The following is an 18,764-nucleotide window of genomic DNA, read 5'->3' on the forward strand; positions in this document are numbered from 1 at the left end:
AACAATGTGTTGTTCGGTTTGATTATAATTCCTAAGAAGCAGAGTTGTTTGGGGATGGAAGGGATGTCATTGTGAAATTGTCATAATATAAAGAGGAAAAGATCATGGATGAAACATTTTTTAAAAGTGAATGAATTAAAATATTTCTTTTTGTTTTCCTGATCTTTATAATTTGCATCAAAGTAAATTAATATTAGATCTTATTTGTTCTTTTAGGTGTGCACAAGCTGTGAAGATAATGCTAGTGCAGTTGGATTTTGCGTAGAATGTGGGGAGTGGCTTTGCAAGACTTGTATAGAAGCACATCAACGAGTAAAATTCACTAAGGATCATCTAATTAGGAAGAAGGAAGATGTTTCAGGTAATATAGGAGCTCTGATATCCATTGTTGCCTTTTCTCGCCTTCACTACTTATGTATGTTGTCTTTTGAACAATAAATTGAGCCATAAGGGACCACTCAACTGTAGCAGGTATGATTTGAGAACAGGTAAGTTCCATAACTACTTTTTTGGTGTTCTGGGTAAACAAATCACCACATTTTAAATTCACCTTAATGTCAGTTTGAGGGGTTAATTTTAAGACAAATAAGGACTTAATGAGTAAGTAATATAATTATTAGCCTCTTAAATTGACCTTGCCTGATGAGCTGTGAAAAGCAACATATTATGGATAATCAGAAAGCCTTTTAAATACTGTCTCAGATTTCATCTTACACTGTGAAAATGGCTTATTTTGCTACAGAGGCTGTTGGAGCATCTGGTCAGCGCCCTGTTTTCTGTCCTGTCCACAAACAAGAACAATTGAAACTTTTCTGTGAAACGTGTGATAGACTGACATGTAGAGACTGCCAACTATTGGAGCACAAGGAACATAGGTACCTGTGTTGAAATGCTTTACCTTATGTTTTACTTGCTTAGGTGAAGAAAATTTTGAGGGACCCAGCACTTTAAACCTCCATTTACTCTAAAATACAGAAATTATCTGAAGTTCAGTAGTATACTTAATATGTGAGAATAAGTTGTTAGTCAACAATTCTTTTCTTTTTTTAAGCAGTGGATAAGATGAGTGATTTTTGAACAGTCATAAAGAAGTTCATTTACAACCTGAATCTGACAACCAGGAAGTTTGAGTACAGGCAAGGTCAAATAATAACCTGAAATTTTTCCAGCTCTGGTTAGTTGTCCCTACATCCTTTGTGAGTTGTATATAGCTTTCTAAATAGAATAAGGCATTGTGCTTAGTAGTCACTTTTACCTCTGGTGGCACTTACTTTCCCTGGCCTTAAAACAGCCTTAGCACTGAAAAATTGGGGGCTGTAATAAGATAGCATTGTTATCACTACAGCTCCAGTGATCTTTGGAGTGAGAACACAGAAGACATTCCTACCTTTCTCTGTTGTGTTGGCATGAGTAAAACAAAAGAAATCCCTCACAGAAGTGCCTGAAGAGAAACGCATAACTTGGGTTGAATATAGCTTGATGCATCCACCTAGACTCTTAGCCCTGCTCTTCAAAAAAAATTTTAAATTAAAGATGTTTTTCTAGTAACAAAACTCTTCTTTCCCTTCTCCCTCCCTTCTTTGAGGGAGATGGGGGGAGAAGCAAAACCCTTATAACAACTATGAATGATAAAGTAAAACAAATTCCTTTTTTGACTACATCCAAAAAAAATGCCTGCCTGCTCCCTGAGTTTATCATATCTCTGTCCGGATTTGGATAGCATGCTTCATCATGGTTCCTCTGGAATTTGAGTGTTCATAGTTCTTAAATGGTCCAGAGTTGCTTGTTTTTACAGTGTTGCCGTATAAATTGTTCTCCTGGTTTTGTTTAATTGACTCTGCATCTGTTCACATATGTCTTCTCAGGTTTCTCTGAAATACCCCTTTCACCATTTCTTAAAACATTTATATACAATGATTTGTTTAGCCATTTCCCAGTTGATGGTCACCCCCTTAGTTTCCAGTTTTTTGCCCCCACAAAAAGAACTGCTATAAATATCTTTTTGTAATTATGGGCCTTTTTCCTCTTTGGGGGGGGGTGTGGGGTTGCAATTTATTCTATGCCATGTGTTGGAATTGCTCACAGAATCTAGTATTTGAATTGCTATGTCAAAGGGTATTCATAATTCCAAATTGCTTTCTACAATGGTTGGACCAATATATTACTCCACCAATGTGCATTTTTCCCCATCCTCCCCAGCATTTGTTATTTTTCATTTTTGTCCATCCCAATGGTATAAGAACCTCAGAGATGTTTTAATTTGCATTTCTCTAATTTTTAATGATTTTGAGCATTCTTTTGACAAGGCTATAAATAGCTTGGATTACTGCCTTTGAGAACTGCTTGTACATATCCTTTGATCTTTTATTAGTTGGGGAATGTCTCTTACTCTTTATGAAGTTGGATTAAGTTGTAAATAAGACACTTAAAGAAGAACTTTGTGCAAAAATTTTTTTCCCTAGTTATTTTTTACTTCTAATTTTAGTTGCTTTGATTCTATTTGTATAAAAACTTAAATTATGTATGTAATCAGATTGTTCATTTTATCTTTTTGTTATATTCTTTATACCTTCTTTGGTCATGAACTCTTTCCTTAACCATAGATCTTTTTTTTTTTAATTTATTTAATATATTTAGTTTTCAGCATTGATTTTCACAGAAGTTTGAATTACAAAATTTTTCCCCATTTCTACCCTCCCCCAACTCCCAGATGGCTTATATTCTGGTTGCCCCATTCCCCAGTCAGCCCTCCCATCCCCCTTTACCTTCTTCTCTTGTAGGGCAAGATAAATTTCTATGCCCCATTGCCTGTGTATCTTATTTCCTAGTTGCATGCAAAAACTTTTTTTTGTTGTTGTTGTTTTTGAACATCTGTTTTTAGAACTTTGAGTTCCAAATTCTCTCCCCTCTTCCCTCCCCACCCACCCTCCCAAAGAAGGCAAGCAATTCAACATAGGCCACATGTGTATCATTATGTAAAACCCTTCCACAGTGCGCATGTTGTGAAAGATTAACTATGTTTTGCTCCTTCCTAACCTATCCCCCTTTATTGAATTTTCTCCCTTGACCCTGTCCCTTTTCAAAAGTGTTTGTTTTTGATTACCTCCTCCCCCCATCTGCCCTCCCTTCTATCATCACCCCTTTTTTATCTTCTTCCTCCTTCTTTCCTGTGGGGTAAGATACCCAATTGAATGTGTATGGTATTCACTCCTCAGGTCAAATCCAATGAGAGCAAGATTTGCTCATTCCCCCTCACCTGCCCCCTCTTCCCTTCCTACAGAACCACTTTTTCTTGCCACTTGTATGCAAGATAATTTACCCCATTCCATCTCTCCCTTTCTCCCTCTCTCAATATATTCCTCTCTCATCCCTTAATTTGATTTTTGTGGATATCATACCTTCATATTGAACTCACCCTGTGCCCTCTATCTATTTATATATGTACATATTTATATAAAATATACATACATACACACACATACGTATATGTATGTTCCCTTCAGCTACCCTAATACTTTCAGGTAGTCCAATAATTTTTAAATTCTCTCTCCTGGATCTATTCTCCAGGTCAGTGGTTTTTCCAATGAGATATTTCACATTGTTTTCCATTTTTTCATTCCTTTGGTTCTGTTTTATAATATCTTGGTTTCTCATAAAGTGACTAGCTTCCAGTTGCTCTAATCTAATTTTTAAGATGGTATTTTCTTCAGTGGTATTTTGGACCTCCCTTTCCATTTGGCTAATTCTGCCTTTCAAGGCATTCTTCTCCTCATTGACTTTTTGGAGCTCTTTTGACATTTGGGCTAGTCTATTCTTTAAGGTGTTATTTTCTTTGTTTTTTTTAGGGGGGGGGGTCTCTTTAAGCAAGGCATTGCCTTGTTTTTCATTGTTTTCTTGCACCACTCTCATTTCTCTTCTCATTTTTTCCTCTACTTCTTTTATTTGCTTTTCCAAATCCTTTTTGAGCTCTTCCATGGCCTTAACCTAGTTCGTATTTTTCTTGGAGGCTTTTGATGTAGGCTCCTTGACTTTGTTGACTTCTTCTGGCTGTATGTTTTGGTCTTCTTTGTCACCAAAAAAGGAATCTAGAGTTTGAGTTTGGGTCTGAGTTTGAGTCTGAGTTAATTTTCGCTGCCTGCTCATGTTCCCAGCCAACTACTTGACCCTTGAGCTTTTTTTCTGGGTATGACTGCTTGTAGAGGGTACTTTGTCCCAAGCTTTAGGGTCCAAGCCCTGCTGTTTTCAGAGCTACTTCTACTCCACTGTCACTGCAGGCTCCTCCTCCCCCACGAACTGCCAGCCAGGATTGCAATCCAGATCCAAGCAAGGCACAGCAAGAGAAACTGGCTTTGTGCCCACACGGAGCTCCTTGCATTCCCACTCTGATCTGCTGCTAGATTTTTCCCACCTTGTGAGCCAGGGACTTGGGAAGCCGCCTCAGGAGCTTCCTGCTGTTGCCACCACCACCACTGTACCACCTCAGCTACCACCAGGGCTAGTGGCTGGACGCTCTGAAGTTGATCCCGCAGTTTCCCAACAAACTGCTCTTTGGTGTTTGTGGATTGAGAAGTCCGGTACCTGACACAGCTCAATGATTCATAGCCCTAAGTCCTTTCCCTGGCCAGCTCACTCTAGGTCTGGTCTCTCCTGGCACAGCCCAACCTGGTCTGCATTCCATTCCCAGCACGTGTAATGGACCTTTCCCAGTGACCATCCAGGCTCTCCTGGGCTGGAGACCTGTTTCCCTCTGCTAGTTCATGGGTTCTGCTGCTCTAGAATTTGTTTAGAGGCATTTTTTACAGGTGTTTGGAGGAAATTGGGGGAGAGCTTAAGCAAGTCCCAGCTTTCCAGCTGCCATCTTGGCTCTGCCCTTATATGTTTTTGTAATAACCACAGAATGTACTAGGATATTCTTGAAATAACCCCAAGATTTCTAAAAATCTGACCAGTCAGAAAGAACTACCGTGTTACTCAAGTTTGTGTAAATTCAATGGTTCCTTATTATTAACCATAAAAAATTTTGTTAAATGCTAAAAGGTGTCCTTCTGCTTGCTGAGGGGCCTTATATCCAATTTTTTATGCATCTGCTGCCTTGCTAACACAACAACATTCATATTCTTGGATTTAATTGCCTCAATTCTGAAATTTTTCAACAATTTCAATTGCCATACCTCCTCTCTAGCTCCTTAAGGGCATAAAGATACTAGCTTGTGAGTTCCTTGGGGGCAGAAATTGTCCTTCGTTACTTTTGGTATCCTTAGTGCTTAGTGCTGTGTGGGGCACAAAGAAGGTGATTAATAAATGTTTATTGACTGACAAAAACAAAAATTAGCCTGTGGACCTTCCAGAGCTACATATCAGCATCACTGACTACCTACAGGAAATGTGACTTTTCTTTCTTAGGGACCATCATTCATCTGCTCTATGGTGTCCTTGTATTGAAAATTTTTTCTAGATGGTGGCTGGAAAGCAGAGACTTGTGTGAGCTTCCCCCACCCCCGCCATGTCCCTCCAAAAAACCTGTAAAAAATGGCTCTGAACAAATTCTGGAACTGCAGAACCCACAAAATATCAGAGGGAAGCAGGGCTCCAGCCCAGGACAACCTGAATGGTTGCTGGGTAAAGTCTATCTCATGGACCTGGGAATAGAGCACAGCAGAGCCCAGCGTGAGTCACGCCCGGACCAACCAGACCAGGAGCTGGGCGGAACAGGCCCTAGCGCCCTGAATCACTGAGCTGTGGCAGTTACCAGACTTCTCAACCCACAAACACCAAAGACAACGGAGAAGGTTAGTGGGAAAAACTGTGGAGGACAGAGTGAAGGAGTTTGCCATTCAGTCACCACTCCAGGAGCAGGGGGGAGGTGCAGCTACAGAACTACAGCTGCAGTTGCTTCCAGCCCCAGGCCCACCTGGTGGGAGAAATTAAGTGGCAGATCAGAGCAGGAGTGCAGAGCCTGCTTAAGATCTGAGTCTAGTCCAGGTTGGCGGTTCTTGGGGGAGGAAGAGCGCTGTTGTGGCAGAGCTGGCTGTATAGAAATAGCTCTGAAAACAACAGCACAACCCCTCAAGCTTGGAACAAAGTACTCTCTACTCTACAAGCAGTCATACCCTGACGAAAAACTCAAGGGTCAAGTAGTTGGCTGGGAACATGGCCGGGCAGCTAAAACGGACTCAGATTCAGACTCAGACTTTGGAATCTTTCTTTGGTGACGAAGAAGACCAAAACATACAGCCAGAAGAAGTCAACAAGGTCAAAGAGCCTACATCAGAAGCCTCCAAGAAAAACAGGAACTGGTCTCAGGCCATGGAAGAGCTCAAAAAGGATTTGGAAAAGCAAGTTGGAGAAGTAGAGGAAAAATTGGGAAGAGAAATGAGAGTGATGCAAGAAAACCATGGAAAACAAGGCAATGACTTGCTAAAGGAGACCCAAAAAAATACCGAAGAAGATAACACTTTAAAGAATAGCTCGAAAAAGCCAATGAGGAGAAGAATGCCTTGAAAGGCAGAATTAGCCAAATGAAAAGGGTGGTCCAGAAGACCACTGAAGAAAATACCACCTTAAAAATTAGAGTAAGTGGAAGCTAGTGACTTCATGAGAAATCAAGATATTATAAAACAGAACCAAAGAAATGAAAAAATGGAAGGCAATGTGAAATATCTCACTGGAAAAACCACTAGCCTGGAAAATAGATCCAGGAGAGATAATTACTGGACTACCTGAAAGACATGATCAAAAAAGAGCTTAGACATCATCTTTCAAGAAATTATCAAGGAAATCTGCCCTGAGATTGTAGAGCCAGAGGGTAAAATAGAAATTGAAAGAATCTACCCATCGCCTCTTGAAAATGATCCCAAAGAGAAAACTGCTAGGAATATTGTTGCTAAATTCCAGAGTTTCCAGGTCAAGGAGAAAATATTGCAAGCAAGCAGAAAGAAACAATCTGAGTATTGTTGAAACACAATCAGAATAATACAAGATCTAGCAGCTTCTACATTAAGGGATTAAAGGACTTGGAATATGATATTCCTGAAATCAAAGGAGCTAGGATTAAAACCAAGAATAACCTACATAGCTATGAGTATCAGGCTCCAAGGCAAAATATGAGCTTATAATAAAATAGAGGACTTTCAAGCTTTCTCGGTGAAAAGACCAGGGCTGAATAGAAAATTTGACTTTCAAATACAAGAATCAAGAGAAGCATGAAAAGGTAAACAAGAAAGAGAATTCATAAGGGACTTACAGAAGTTGAACTGTTTTGTTTACATTCCTACATGGAAAGATGATGTGTGTAATTCATGAGACCTTTCTCAATATTAGTGTAGTTGAAGGTAATATACATATGTAGAGACAGAGGACACAGGATGAGTTGAATAAGAAGGGATGATATAAAAAATAAAATCAAATTAAGGGATGAGAGAGTAATATATTGAGAGACGGAGAGATAGAATGGGGTCAGTTGTTTCACATAAAAGTGCCAAGAAAAAGCAGTTCTGTTGGAAGGGAGAAGGGGACAGGTGAGGGGGAATGAGTGAATCTTGCTCTCATCAGATTTGACTTGAGAAGATAATAACATACATACTCAATTGGGTATTTTACCCCACAGGAAAGTAAGAGGAAGGGGATAAAAAAGGGGGGTTGACAGTAGGGAGGGCAGATAGGGGGAGGAGGTAATCAAAAGCAAACACTTTTGGAAAGGGACAGGGTCAAGGGAGAAAATTCAATAAAGGGGGATAGGTTAGGAAGGAGCAAAACATAGTTAATCTTTCACAACATGAGCATTGTGGAAGTGTCCATGTGTGACCTTTGTTGAATTGCTTGCCTTCCTAGGGAGGATGGGTGGGAGGGGAAGAGGGGAGAGAATTTGGAACTCAAATTTTTAAAAGCAGGTGCTCAAAAAAAGAAAGTTGTTTTTGCATGCATCTGGGATTCAAGATATATAGGGAATGGGCATAGAAACCTGTCCTGCTCTACAAGAAAGTAAGGAGAAAGGGGATGGGGGGGAGTGGGGTGACGGAAGCGAGGGCTGAGTAGGGAATGAGGCAATCAGAATATATGCCATCTTGGAATGGGGGGAGGGTAGAAATGGGGAGAAAATTTGTAACTCAAAATGTTGTAGAAATTAGTGTTGAAAACGGAAATATTAAATAAAAATGATATGAAGTCCAAAAAAAAGAGAAAAACCATATAAAATGTACAGAATATTTTGTGCTTGATACCCACTGCTCCAGTTCCTAGAATTATATTGTTATTTCAGCACCCTCAAATGATGTGATTTACAGCAAAGCAAGGCCTAATTCACAGAGTGGAGGAAAATTACAAAATGGAGAGAACCAAACAGAAGAGTTAGTTTGATTACTTCAATTCATCCCTTCAATCTTTGGGGCTTTTGTTCTCCATGAATGACTTATCTGATCCCAAATATGTAAGGCTCATTGTGGTCTTGATATTTTGAACTATCATTAGATTATTAGGAATCAGTTTTTGAAAGGTTTTAGTACAGCAAATAATTCAGTATCTAACACAAAGCCAAAAGAAAGTTATGAGGTGAAGGATAATGAGGCTATTTGAATATAGTAGTCAATACACTCCCTCCAGGAGGGTAACCAAGAAAACCAGAAGAGGGGTCTTAAACATGAGGTATCTTTATTATCCTTTTATTCAGGGAGGACAAGCAGCTCTGGTGGGAGGGTTTGCTGAGCCCTTTTCAGGGCTGCTTATCCACCTTTGGTGTCTACCTGCACCTAGCTCACCTGTGGCTCCAAGAAGCTGTAGCATGCACAACAGCCACAATCCCGTAAAACCTTTCTGGTAGACAGGCTAAACTAAGTTGAATGTAACTGACAGGCCTCAAACCTGTTCATGAGTTAAGGGGATGTCTACCGCAAGCATGTGAAGGCTTCCTCTGGAAAGGGGCAGATGAAATCAGTTTGTTCCAATGGCCATGAAGTTGGCTAAAGTAGGCGTTGTGAAGTGCTTAGAATCTGGTCAGACATCAAAAATGCCACTTTATCCCAGGCATCACCAGTCATCCTGACTTTTGTCTTGCCTTTGTATTGGGTTGATTCTGGAAGAGAAAGTAAGGCTGATGAGGTTGTGTAACTCCGCCTCACTTAAATCCAATTCTTGTGTGAGTTAAGACTTCACTTCATGATGGTCCTCTTTGAAATCAATGACAAACATCTTCTTTAGACAGTTGGGTTTCTGCCACAACGTATTGGATTTTATAGAGACTGTTGCAGTCTCACCTGATCAATTAATATAGGAATAATAGGATTGTAGCACAGGCCCCTCCTTGTGGAGCTGTAAGAAGGTAGATAATACGGTTTTGTATGACTCTTTGAGCTAAAGTATCTATCTCAATTTGAAGGGAGGTGATGGACTCACTTGGTGGCCTGGGCCAACTTCTCATTCTCGAGGAAGGGATTTCTAACTGCCTGCTCTGAGGCAGTGATCTCAATATATAGATGTGGACCACCATAGGGCTTTTGTTCCCGGATTTTTTTCTAGTACAGTGTTCACCAGGAAAACCCAGTAAACACAAACATCATTCCCGAAACCAAAACAGTACGATAATGACCACTATGAAATAATGTCAATTTTCCCTGCAACTTGGAAATCTACTCTCAGTGTTCATCTAAAGGTCACATTTCATCTTAGGTCCCAGTTGTCTCATGCAGTCATCTGGTCCCTAGAAATATCTTTTTTGGGCATTCCAGAAATTCCAGGGCAGCACTGAAGGGGTTCCTCCTAGAAGATCTGGTTCTCTCAATATCAAGTCACTTGTAAAGATTTTTAGGTTATTTTGCTTAAATCTGCCAATATAATACTCAATACGATTTAGTACTATATTCTAAAATTTGTTTTCCAGTAGCTAGTTTATCTGTTGAAAATCAAGTCAGACCTTATGGTTCTAATTTTGTTAGTAGCAGAGGTATGAGAAGAACATTGTAATTATTAATGCAGTTTTATCCGTGCAATCCTTAACCCAGTTTTGGGGACTTGTTACTAAAACAAACTCAAGACCTGTGTATCCTATTAGAAACATTTGGAAGCGTAATTCTTAGAGACAATAGTCTGATACTGTTCTCTCAATTGAGTGTTCTGTTTAATTTTTTAAAAAACCTTTATGTTCTTATCTAATTCTCCCCTTTTGAGGATAGTATTCCTGTATCATCCTGATAGAATATAACTGATAGCAAGAGGATGTCAAAGCTGGGCACTCAGTTGCTTAGGATATTGAGTCTACTGTAAATTCATTTTTTTACTGTTCACCTGCCCTCTTTACAGAAATTTGCTATAAAGGGAAAGAAAGGAGAGGGACATGATTATAATGATACCAAGATTGTCCTTTCAAGGGCACAGACTGACCTGACATAAGCCACAAGGTAGCTCTGTTTGATTCCAGGCAAGAGTCATGATTATAAGCCAGATGTAATAAAGTTCCACATCATTCATAGGGTGTCAGAAGCCAGGCTTATTGTTAACGTGGTGGGGAAATTTCCTGTTCAGAAAAAAAGGAACTAGCACAATGGGGAAACTGAGTGAAGAGGCTTTAAACCTTTGCCTAAGCCAAGATCATCCCATCAACTTTTCTTTGGCACAGGCATCCATCTGTAGCAGTTTTCAGACTCTTGGGGAAGCACATGGCATTCCCCTTAAATGATGTACTATTGACTTCATGACAGTCCAGAAATCAAAACTTAGAACAATGTATTAGAACATGACATTTTGCTTCCAACAGCAGAATTTCACTAATCACAGCCTAGGTTTTAGGTTGTTAATATTTCCCTTATGTTTCGCTAACAGTTTCATTCTAGAATTTCAAATATACAGTGAATAATTGGCTTAAAAACCACCAGGAGATTTGCTGGATATTAATTTCTATTGTTACTAAGTTGGTTCAAAGGTGTAACTCCACTACACACTAGCTGTTAACAGGTACAGTTTTATAATTTTATAAGTTATAGCCAAATAATTCTAGATGAAACTCTTTCTGTTTACTGTTAGCAAACCTGCAGATTTCCCCACTGTGCCTGGGAGAGGTCCCTCAAACTTGAGAATTTTACAAAATGTGGTCACCAGGGCTGATCAGGTCATATTTGTCCAAGAAGACACTCACACATTAAGGATACCTTAAAGAGGACTTTTTTACTCTTTCAACAGTAAATTATTAATTTACCTCACAGGGTGGTTATAAATAGTAAGACACAAGTTTTCCTTTTATGAGTTTTAAATCTGAATGGTTGTTGTTCAGTCTTTTCAGATGTGCCCAACTCTCCATGACCTCATTTAGGGTTTTCTTGGCAAAGATGCTGGGGAGGTTTGCCTTTTCCTTCTCCAGCTCACTTTACAGATGAGGAAACCAAGGCAAACTGGGTTAAGTGACTTGCCCAGGTTCACACAGCTACAAAGTGTCTGAGGTCAGATTTGAACTCAGGAATATGTCTGACTCCAGGCCCAGTGCTCTATCCACTCTGTCTCTTAGCTTCCCAAAATCTGAATGGAATTAATGCCAATTTAGAGAAGCATTACCAAAGAAATATTTTGTCCAATTGAATTCTTATAAAGTCTCAGTATTGCACTGTTCACTCTCTGCATGAGCCAATCACTGTGTTAAACACCCTGCCATTATGTGGTCTTCTCAACAACCCTGGCAGGTGGGTGCTATTATTATTATGGCCCTTATAGATTGAGAAACTGCGGGAAATGGGTGAAGTAACTTGCTTAATGTCACACAACTAATAAGTTTCTGAGACAGGATTTTAATTCAGATTTTCTTGATCCATGCATTTTTTAGCATAATGCTAAATAGCACATATATTTTGCATTAAGTCTGGCAATAAATAGGGAGAATCTGATATTAACTTATTTACCCAACAATCCCATTGCAAGGGCTGCATCTTAAAAATAAGAAAAGGATCCAGTTCTACAAAAATACTTATATTTGCTTTATTTCTTTGAATAAAATGGAGAGATCACATACAACAACTGATAAATAACTGAATAAATTATAGTAATGAATAAAATATTGTGATACAAATAATTAAGAGTTTAACTGATACAGTGAAATGAACAGGATCACAAAGGTGACTACAGCCATTAAATATGCATGCCATGTGATTGCATCACACACATAGTTCTACCCCTGTGCCACTCCCCCCATCAATCCTACTCATTTAATTTATGCAGGTCTCCTCAATCTTAATCTACTGTCAAGTCTATATTTAAAGTAATATTTGATTTAAAATTTTTCAGGGACATAACTAATACATAAAATGAGGTTTACCTGTAATTTGTAGCCACTTATATTAGTATTTCCAGGGAAATACTCTATTAAGAGATACCTTTGATACTGTACAGCCCTCACAAGAAAAAGCAATTAATAAACTGTCTAACTGAACATATTTGTAAATATCCCACCCAATCCCAGAAATGTAAAATACTCATATCTGGACAGTGGGTTTTTATATCATGGATAATTTTGGCAGTTTGGTGAAGCCATTGAGCCCTTTCTCAGAATATTGTTTATAGTGCATAAAATGACATAAGGATTGCAAATCAAGTATATCAAAATAATTATTTTTTTTTACCATCTAAATCATCCTTCTGAACATTGTCCAACATTTTTGTCATTGACCCCTCTTAATATGTCACACCTGAAACTGACAAATACCTGATACATGGTCTTTTCAGGGGAGATGATAGGTCTTTTATAGAAGGTATTCGTGTATGCTGGACTATATCTTGGTTCCCACCCTTATGAGCTTTGTAAATAACGACTGGCAATTTATATAACTGATTTCAGACTTTACAAAATATATTACTTTGGGCAAGCCATTCAATTTTCAAACTTCTGTTTCTTAAGCTATAAAATCAGAATAATTCTTATACTACCTACCTCGTGTGATTACTATAAGAAATATGCTTTGTAAACATTAAAACAGTATGTTAATGTGAGTTGTTATAACCTGTAAGCTTCCCTTCTAATCCAAAATAATACTCTTGGACCCGAAACCTATAAAAAATTAAGAACTTAGCACTATTTATTTTGAGTTATCAAGGAGATAACTCTTAGGAAGTTGTCATGTCTAGAGTATAGGTAAATCTGCATTTGTTACTTATAATATAGATACCATAAAATATAATGTGAATTATCCTTATTATCATCACCATCATCATCCCTTGTGCTTCAGAGACAACCTATTTGATGGCTGTGAGTAAGAGACCCTGCGCAGAAGCAACAGGTGATAAACAGGAGAAAAGAAAGTGGGTCAGTTATTAAGAGTGCTAAAAGGGAAGGGGAGTATTCTCAGGTGTTACTGTTGGCAGGAGGCCCTGTTTCAAGACAGAGATGAAGAAGGGGAAATGCATATCATTCTTTTATTTCACTTCTCTACAGCCATTTCTTGGAATCCAGTCACTTTCCTTTTCCTTACCTCATCCCCCTTTGCCCTTATGAAAGTTCTCAACCCAAAGGTCTTGTGCTTGATTCTTTTCCCATCCCCAGCTAGATGTTGCTAGAGCTTCTGTCCCAGACCACAAGGACCACTACCAGTGATTTATAAATGATAAAAGTCAGGGTGTAGTAGAATCAGCACTTAATTTAGAATTCAGGAGATATGGTTTCTAGTTCCAGCTCTGCCACTGGGCTGATTTGTGAATCATTTATTTTCGCTAGCCTTTTTTCCCCTTTTCTGTAACATAGAATTGGACGAAATGATCTCTAAGAGATCTTCCAAATCTAATATTATATGATTTTATGAAGTTCCTACCTAGATATGAATCATGGTTAAACTTAATAAAAAGGATTTGTTCTGTGAAGTTTGGATTCAAAGGACCACACTTGAGGCCCTAGAGGACCACACGTGGCCTCAAGGCCAGTGTTCCCCACTCCTGTGAATCTTGGCATTTCGAAAACAAATTTTATTAATAAACTGTTTTTATCACATCTACTTATTACCCCCAAACTTACCACCTCTATCTCCCTATCTCCAAACAGAAGCCCTCCCTTGTAACAAATATATAGTCCAGCAAAAATAAAGCAACACATTCATCATGTGTGAGACTGCTTCTCATTCTGCATCTCAAGTCTCTTACCTCTCATTTCAAGAGATAAGAGCAATGTTTTCATCATCAGTCTTTTAAAGTCACTATTACTGCTTCTTTGATCAGAGTTCTGTGGTTTTTTAAAGTTGTTTTCTTTCATGTTTCTGATATAGTCACCTTGTAAATTGTTATCCTGATCTTGCTCATTTCACTCTCTATCAGTTTGTCTAAGTATTCCTGTGGTCTAAATCGTACGTGACTTTCTGGTGTTCCTGGTATTTTGGAAGTATTTTCCAACTCAAATATTCTACTTGTGTCTAGTGTTTTTTGTTTTTGCAAGAATGCTACAAATATTTATTGTTGAATGTTCTTTCTTTATTAGTAATTAGACTCAGGTTTGCAGAATGTCATTTTAGATTTCAGCTTGAATTACTCTGCTTTTTGGAATACACTACTATTTCTTTATGTAATTTTTTGCAGCTATGAAATAATATTTTGTTATTTGAATTTCTTGTCCTTTATATTTGAAGGCCTGTGTCTTGGCTACTTGCAGAATCTGTTGTTTATATGTCTTGAAGTTAAAAGGCCAGGATTTTTTTGGATTCTTTGCTGGATTTGTTTTTGGGATTCAAAAGTTCTGAGCATTTTTTTTTATATGATTTCCTGAATTGAGGTTCTTTTGGAGGACCTGTGATCTTTAAGATTATCTCTGAGCATTCTGCCTTAAAGATTAATTGCCTTGGCTTGAATAGAATTCACACATTCTTTAAATGTTGTCTTTTGCTTCTCTTTTGCCAGATTTTCTTCCACTTCAGTATTTTTGTGTTCCAAATCTGTTCATCCCTCTTTAACTTCTTTAGGGAGATTTTTCATTATGGATTCATTTTTTTCTTAATATGCAATTTGAACAGAAACTAAAATCATATTAGCACTAGTGTTAAAAAGGAATCGATAATATGTGTAAAATAACCATTAGCAGTGAAACAGTTTCACTAGTTAATATATGTGCCAAATGGAATAGCATTTACATTGATAAAGGAAATTAAATGAATTACAGAAAGGTACAGGTTTTAACAATAATATAAGAGGCAGAGTAGTGTATAGTGCATAGAACAAAACCTAAGTTCGAGGCCTGCCTGTGACACATACTGATATGGCGACCCTGAACAAGTCACTGAACCTTTCAGTGCCTTAGATTGCTCCCTGTGACTACAAGCTGAAGAGTCAGTGCCCATCTCCATTGGCAAGAGAGTTTTCTCATCTAGGGGAGTTCCCTGTATTAGTAAAATTACAAGTCCTGTCTCTGCCCAAATAATAACATACTTTATATTCCTCTCTTAGTCCTGGGCATATCTAATCAAATGATAAATAAAAGGTAAAATCTAGAACTGAACAAACTCTTGCAGAATTTAGTTTTAAAACTCACAGCTTCTTAATGGGAACATTAAAGAATACATATTTAGCAGCATCATAAGACACCTTTACAGAAACTGGTCATGTGCTAGTAAGACATAGTAGGAGAAATTGTAAATAAATGCAAGGAAACAGAAATGTTAAGCCTATCCTTTCAGCCTATCCACGATGCCATAAAAACAGTATAGATAATACAAGGAAAATACACAGACCTGAATAGAGTCTTAATTATGATATCTTGAATGAGTAGGTCAAAGAACATATCATAGGCTACATACCTATGTATATAGTTTTGGGGGTATGGCTTAAGTAGTCCTCAGGAAAAATATCTCTGGAAACACATTAACAAAATAGAAAAAATGAATTTATTATACAATTAAGTATTAGAAAACCACAGAAAAGGGAAAATTAGAAGAGAAAGAGATAAACTGAAAAAAAAACAAGACTATAAAACTGAGAGTCAAATGTAGTTTTTAGATCCAATGGGTATAGTTACGTTTCCTTTTCTTGTCTGAGTGAGATTTATCCACTTACCAACCTTTTTGAAAAGATTAAAATTTTCTTTCACCCTGTTCAGATCCTTTCCCCCTCACTAAAGCCTTGCTTCCATTTTCTTTTTTGTATTACTTTTTTGTTTGTAGTACAAAGTGTTATTTATCAGAGTCCTTTACTTCTTTTCTAGGAGAGAAACCAGCAAACACTTGGAACATAAATAAGAGTCACTGACTATGGCAGAACTATAAATATTGCATACTCAGTATGAGTTAGTGTAAAATTCTATTACTTATTTTCTCCATAACCTTGTTCAAGTCAGTAACTTCAGTGTACGTCACTTTCCTCCCTTATAAAATCTGGTTGTTGGACTAGATGTTCCTAAGGCTCCTCTCGGCTCAAAAATCTATGTTTGTAAGTCTAAGTGAATTGTTCATATATTCATACAGAGTAGCAGCATTCTTTTACATTCATATACTACAGTTTAACCATTTCTTTTTCTTTGTATAGGTGTGTGACACACATGTGCACACATGTATGTATATATTAAAACTACACTTAAGACTGTTGAGATACTGTTTATGTGTGTGTGTCTGTCTGTCTGTCTGTTTAGCTATCCATTCCAGCCTTTCTATCTTTGACCTGCTTAAGGGTATATACCTAGTAGTGGGATCTCTGGGTCATTGAGTATACGAACATCCCTCTCCTCCCCTCCCCTGCCCTTCCCTCCTTGCCCTCCCCTCCCCTCTTCCATAACTCCAAATTGCATTCCATGGAATGGTTAGATCAATCCAGCCGTGTATTAATGTACTATTTCCATAGCCAATCTACATTGATTATTCCCATCTTTGTGAATTTGCTGCGTGTAAAGGGAATCTCAATTTTAATTTAGCTTATAACTGATTTGGACCAATCTGTCATATAGTTCTTAATAGTTGGCAGTTTTTTTTTTGTTTTTTTTTTTAAAACTATTTGCTCATAACCTTTGATACATTGAAGAATCCTTCTTGGTCTTTTACTTCCTTCTATATCTTTTATATCTGATCTTTATTACAGATATTTGATGTAGACTTCAGCCATGTTAGTTTTGTTTTCTCATTCTTTTTAGTGTTGTTTTGATATGCATTTTTTTGTTAATCTTTTTTTTGTGGTATTTACTATATTGAGTTTTGAGGAGAATGTTAATAGAGTAGGCTCTCTGGTGATCACTTTTAGTCCTATTTTACATTCTGGTTTTATGAATATATTTGATAGTTCTTTTGATTAGTCAGTCATAAAAAGAATATGAGAAGGAAGGCCTGGGGTTATTCGTAAAAAGATTAGTATTCTTCTTGATTTTCTACATAAGTAACTTTTTTGTATTCTATTCAAAGATTCTTCTGACATGCATCTAGGTAGAAGAGACCAGGACTTTTTCCAGCGTGCTAAAATTTAGATGGATGTATTTTTTTTTTTGCCAGCCCTACTCAGCTCTCTACAATATTCTCATTGTATCCTGGGATTGAGGAAGATGGCTGCTGCTATAGCAGCCTGCTCAGCATTGGCCTTCAGGTCTCTTCCCCAAGGTTCTTGATTACACCAAAGGTCAGAATTTCTTGGTATGACTCTGGCTAAGTTAACTGTAGAACATGGAATATATCCTGTGAGTTTATTTTTCAGTAGTGATAGGTTTGCAGTGACTTTAATTACATTTTATCAATCAGTCTTCCTTGTGACACATTTATTCTGCCTCTGATTGTAATATTTCAGTGAAAAAGTTTTCCTTATTTTGAATCAAATGTCACATGTATGAAGGTCCATATGAGGATCAAGCCCATTTTAGCTATATATTTAACTTGTTCTGGTATAGATGTAATCAAGCTTTAGAAAGTAGCATGCTAAAATTTCAGTCCCTTTATATTGTGATAATCCTCCATTTTGTGAGCTAAGCCTTGCTTTGCTGTGTATCAAATGATTATGTTCAATTATGGGGAAATGCTTTGCTGAGACAATTCTGGGAAATATTATGCTGAGACAATTATGGGAAATGAGATGTAGTTCCCCATTTAGAGTTCCCTGTTTCTCTCAGAAGCTTATTGCTTAAGATTGTATAAACAGATCAGTTCCTTAATTTCTGAGTATCAGTTCCCTATTTTTGACCAAAGCCAATAGAAATCAATAATGCCCGCGTTAACTTCAGATTTTATAACTTTTGTTCCTCTTTTATGGCTATAATAATGCGTGTGAACTTCCAAATGGTGTCCCTGTACCTACTGAGGAGGTCTTGGACCCATTTATTAGCAATTGCTAGCCTTGCTAATAAATTGACTTACTTGGAAACCTTAACCTTTGTCCCTCAGATTTCTGTTGTACTATTCCTTCTGGTGTGTTGGGTATATGGAGAGGTAGCGTATTGCAGTGTCATTTCAGAGGAGGAGCTGGCATGTGTTCTGTCTTAAAGAATATGAAACATGGGAGAATTGGGACTTACCCTATACCAGTTTTCAAGGTAGAGGAAATAGTAATAGTCAACAGTTAACAGGCATTTATTAAGCACTTACTATATGCCAGTCACTGTGCTAAGTTCTGAGAATTAAAAAGAAAGGCAGAAACTGTCCTTGCTCTCCAGGAGTCCTTGCTAGTAGTGGGAAGAAGGAATATGACAATAGCAGCAAGCACACGTTTATCTTTCACACTGTGCCTGCCTGTTGAGATAACTGGCCCAAACTAGGCATACACACTTGTAATAATATTTAAGATGTAACCTATTTAGCTATCATTAGCTATGTTCATGTTCTCTTCCCCATTAGAATATATGTTCCTTGAGGTCA

At 37.7% G+C, this 18,764-nt stretch overlaps 1 protein-coding gene across 2 annotated transcripts in view; it reads left to right on the top strand.

Moving 5' to 3' along the window:
* Positions 1-18,764, top strand: part of TRIM33 (tripartite motif containing 33) — a 178,393-nt gene that overhangs the window by 107,752 nt on the left and 51,877 nt on the right. For both annotated transcript variants that reach the window (XM_036766207.1, XM_036766208.1), the window contains exons 3-4: positions 217-361; positions 743-875. In XM_036766207.1, the coding sequence (XP_036622102.1) occupies positions 217-361; positions 743-875 (278 nt within the window). The remainder of the gene's footprint in view (positions 1-216; positions 362-742; positions 876-18,764) is intronic.

The sequence above is a fragment of the Trichosurus vulpecula genome, chromosome 7 (genome assembly GCF_011100635.1).
Source record: "Trichosurus vulpecula isolate mTriVul1 chromosome 7, mTriVul1.pri, whole genome shotgun sequence".
NCBI lineage: Eukaryota > Metazoa > Chordata > Mammalia > Diprotodontia > Phalangeridae > Trichosurus > Trichosurus vulpecula.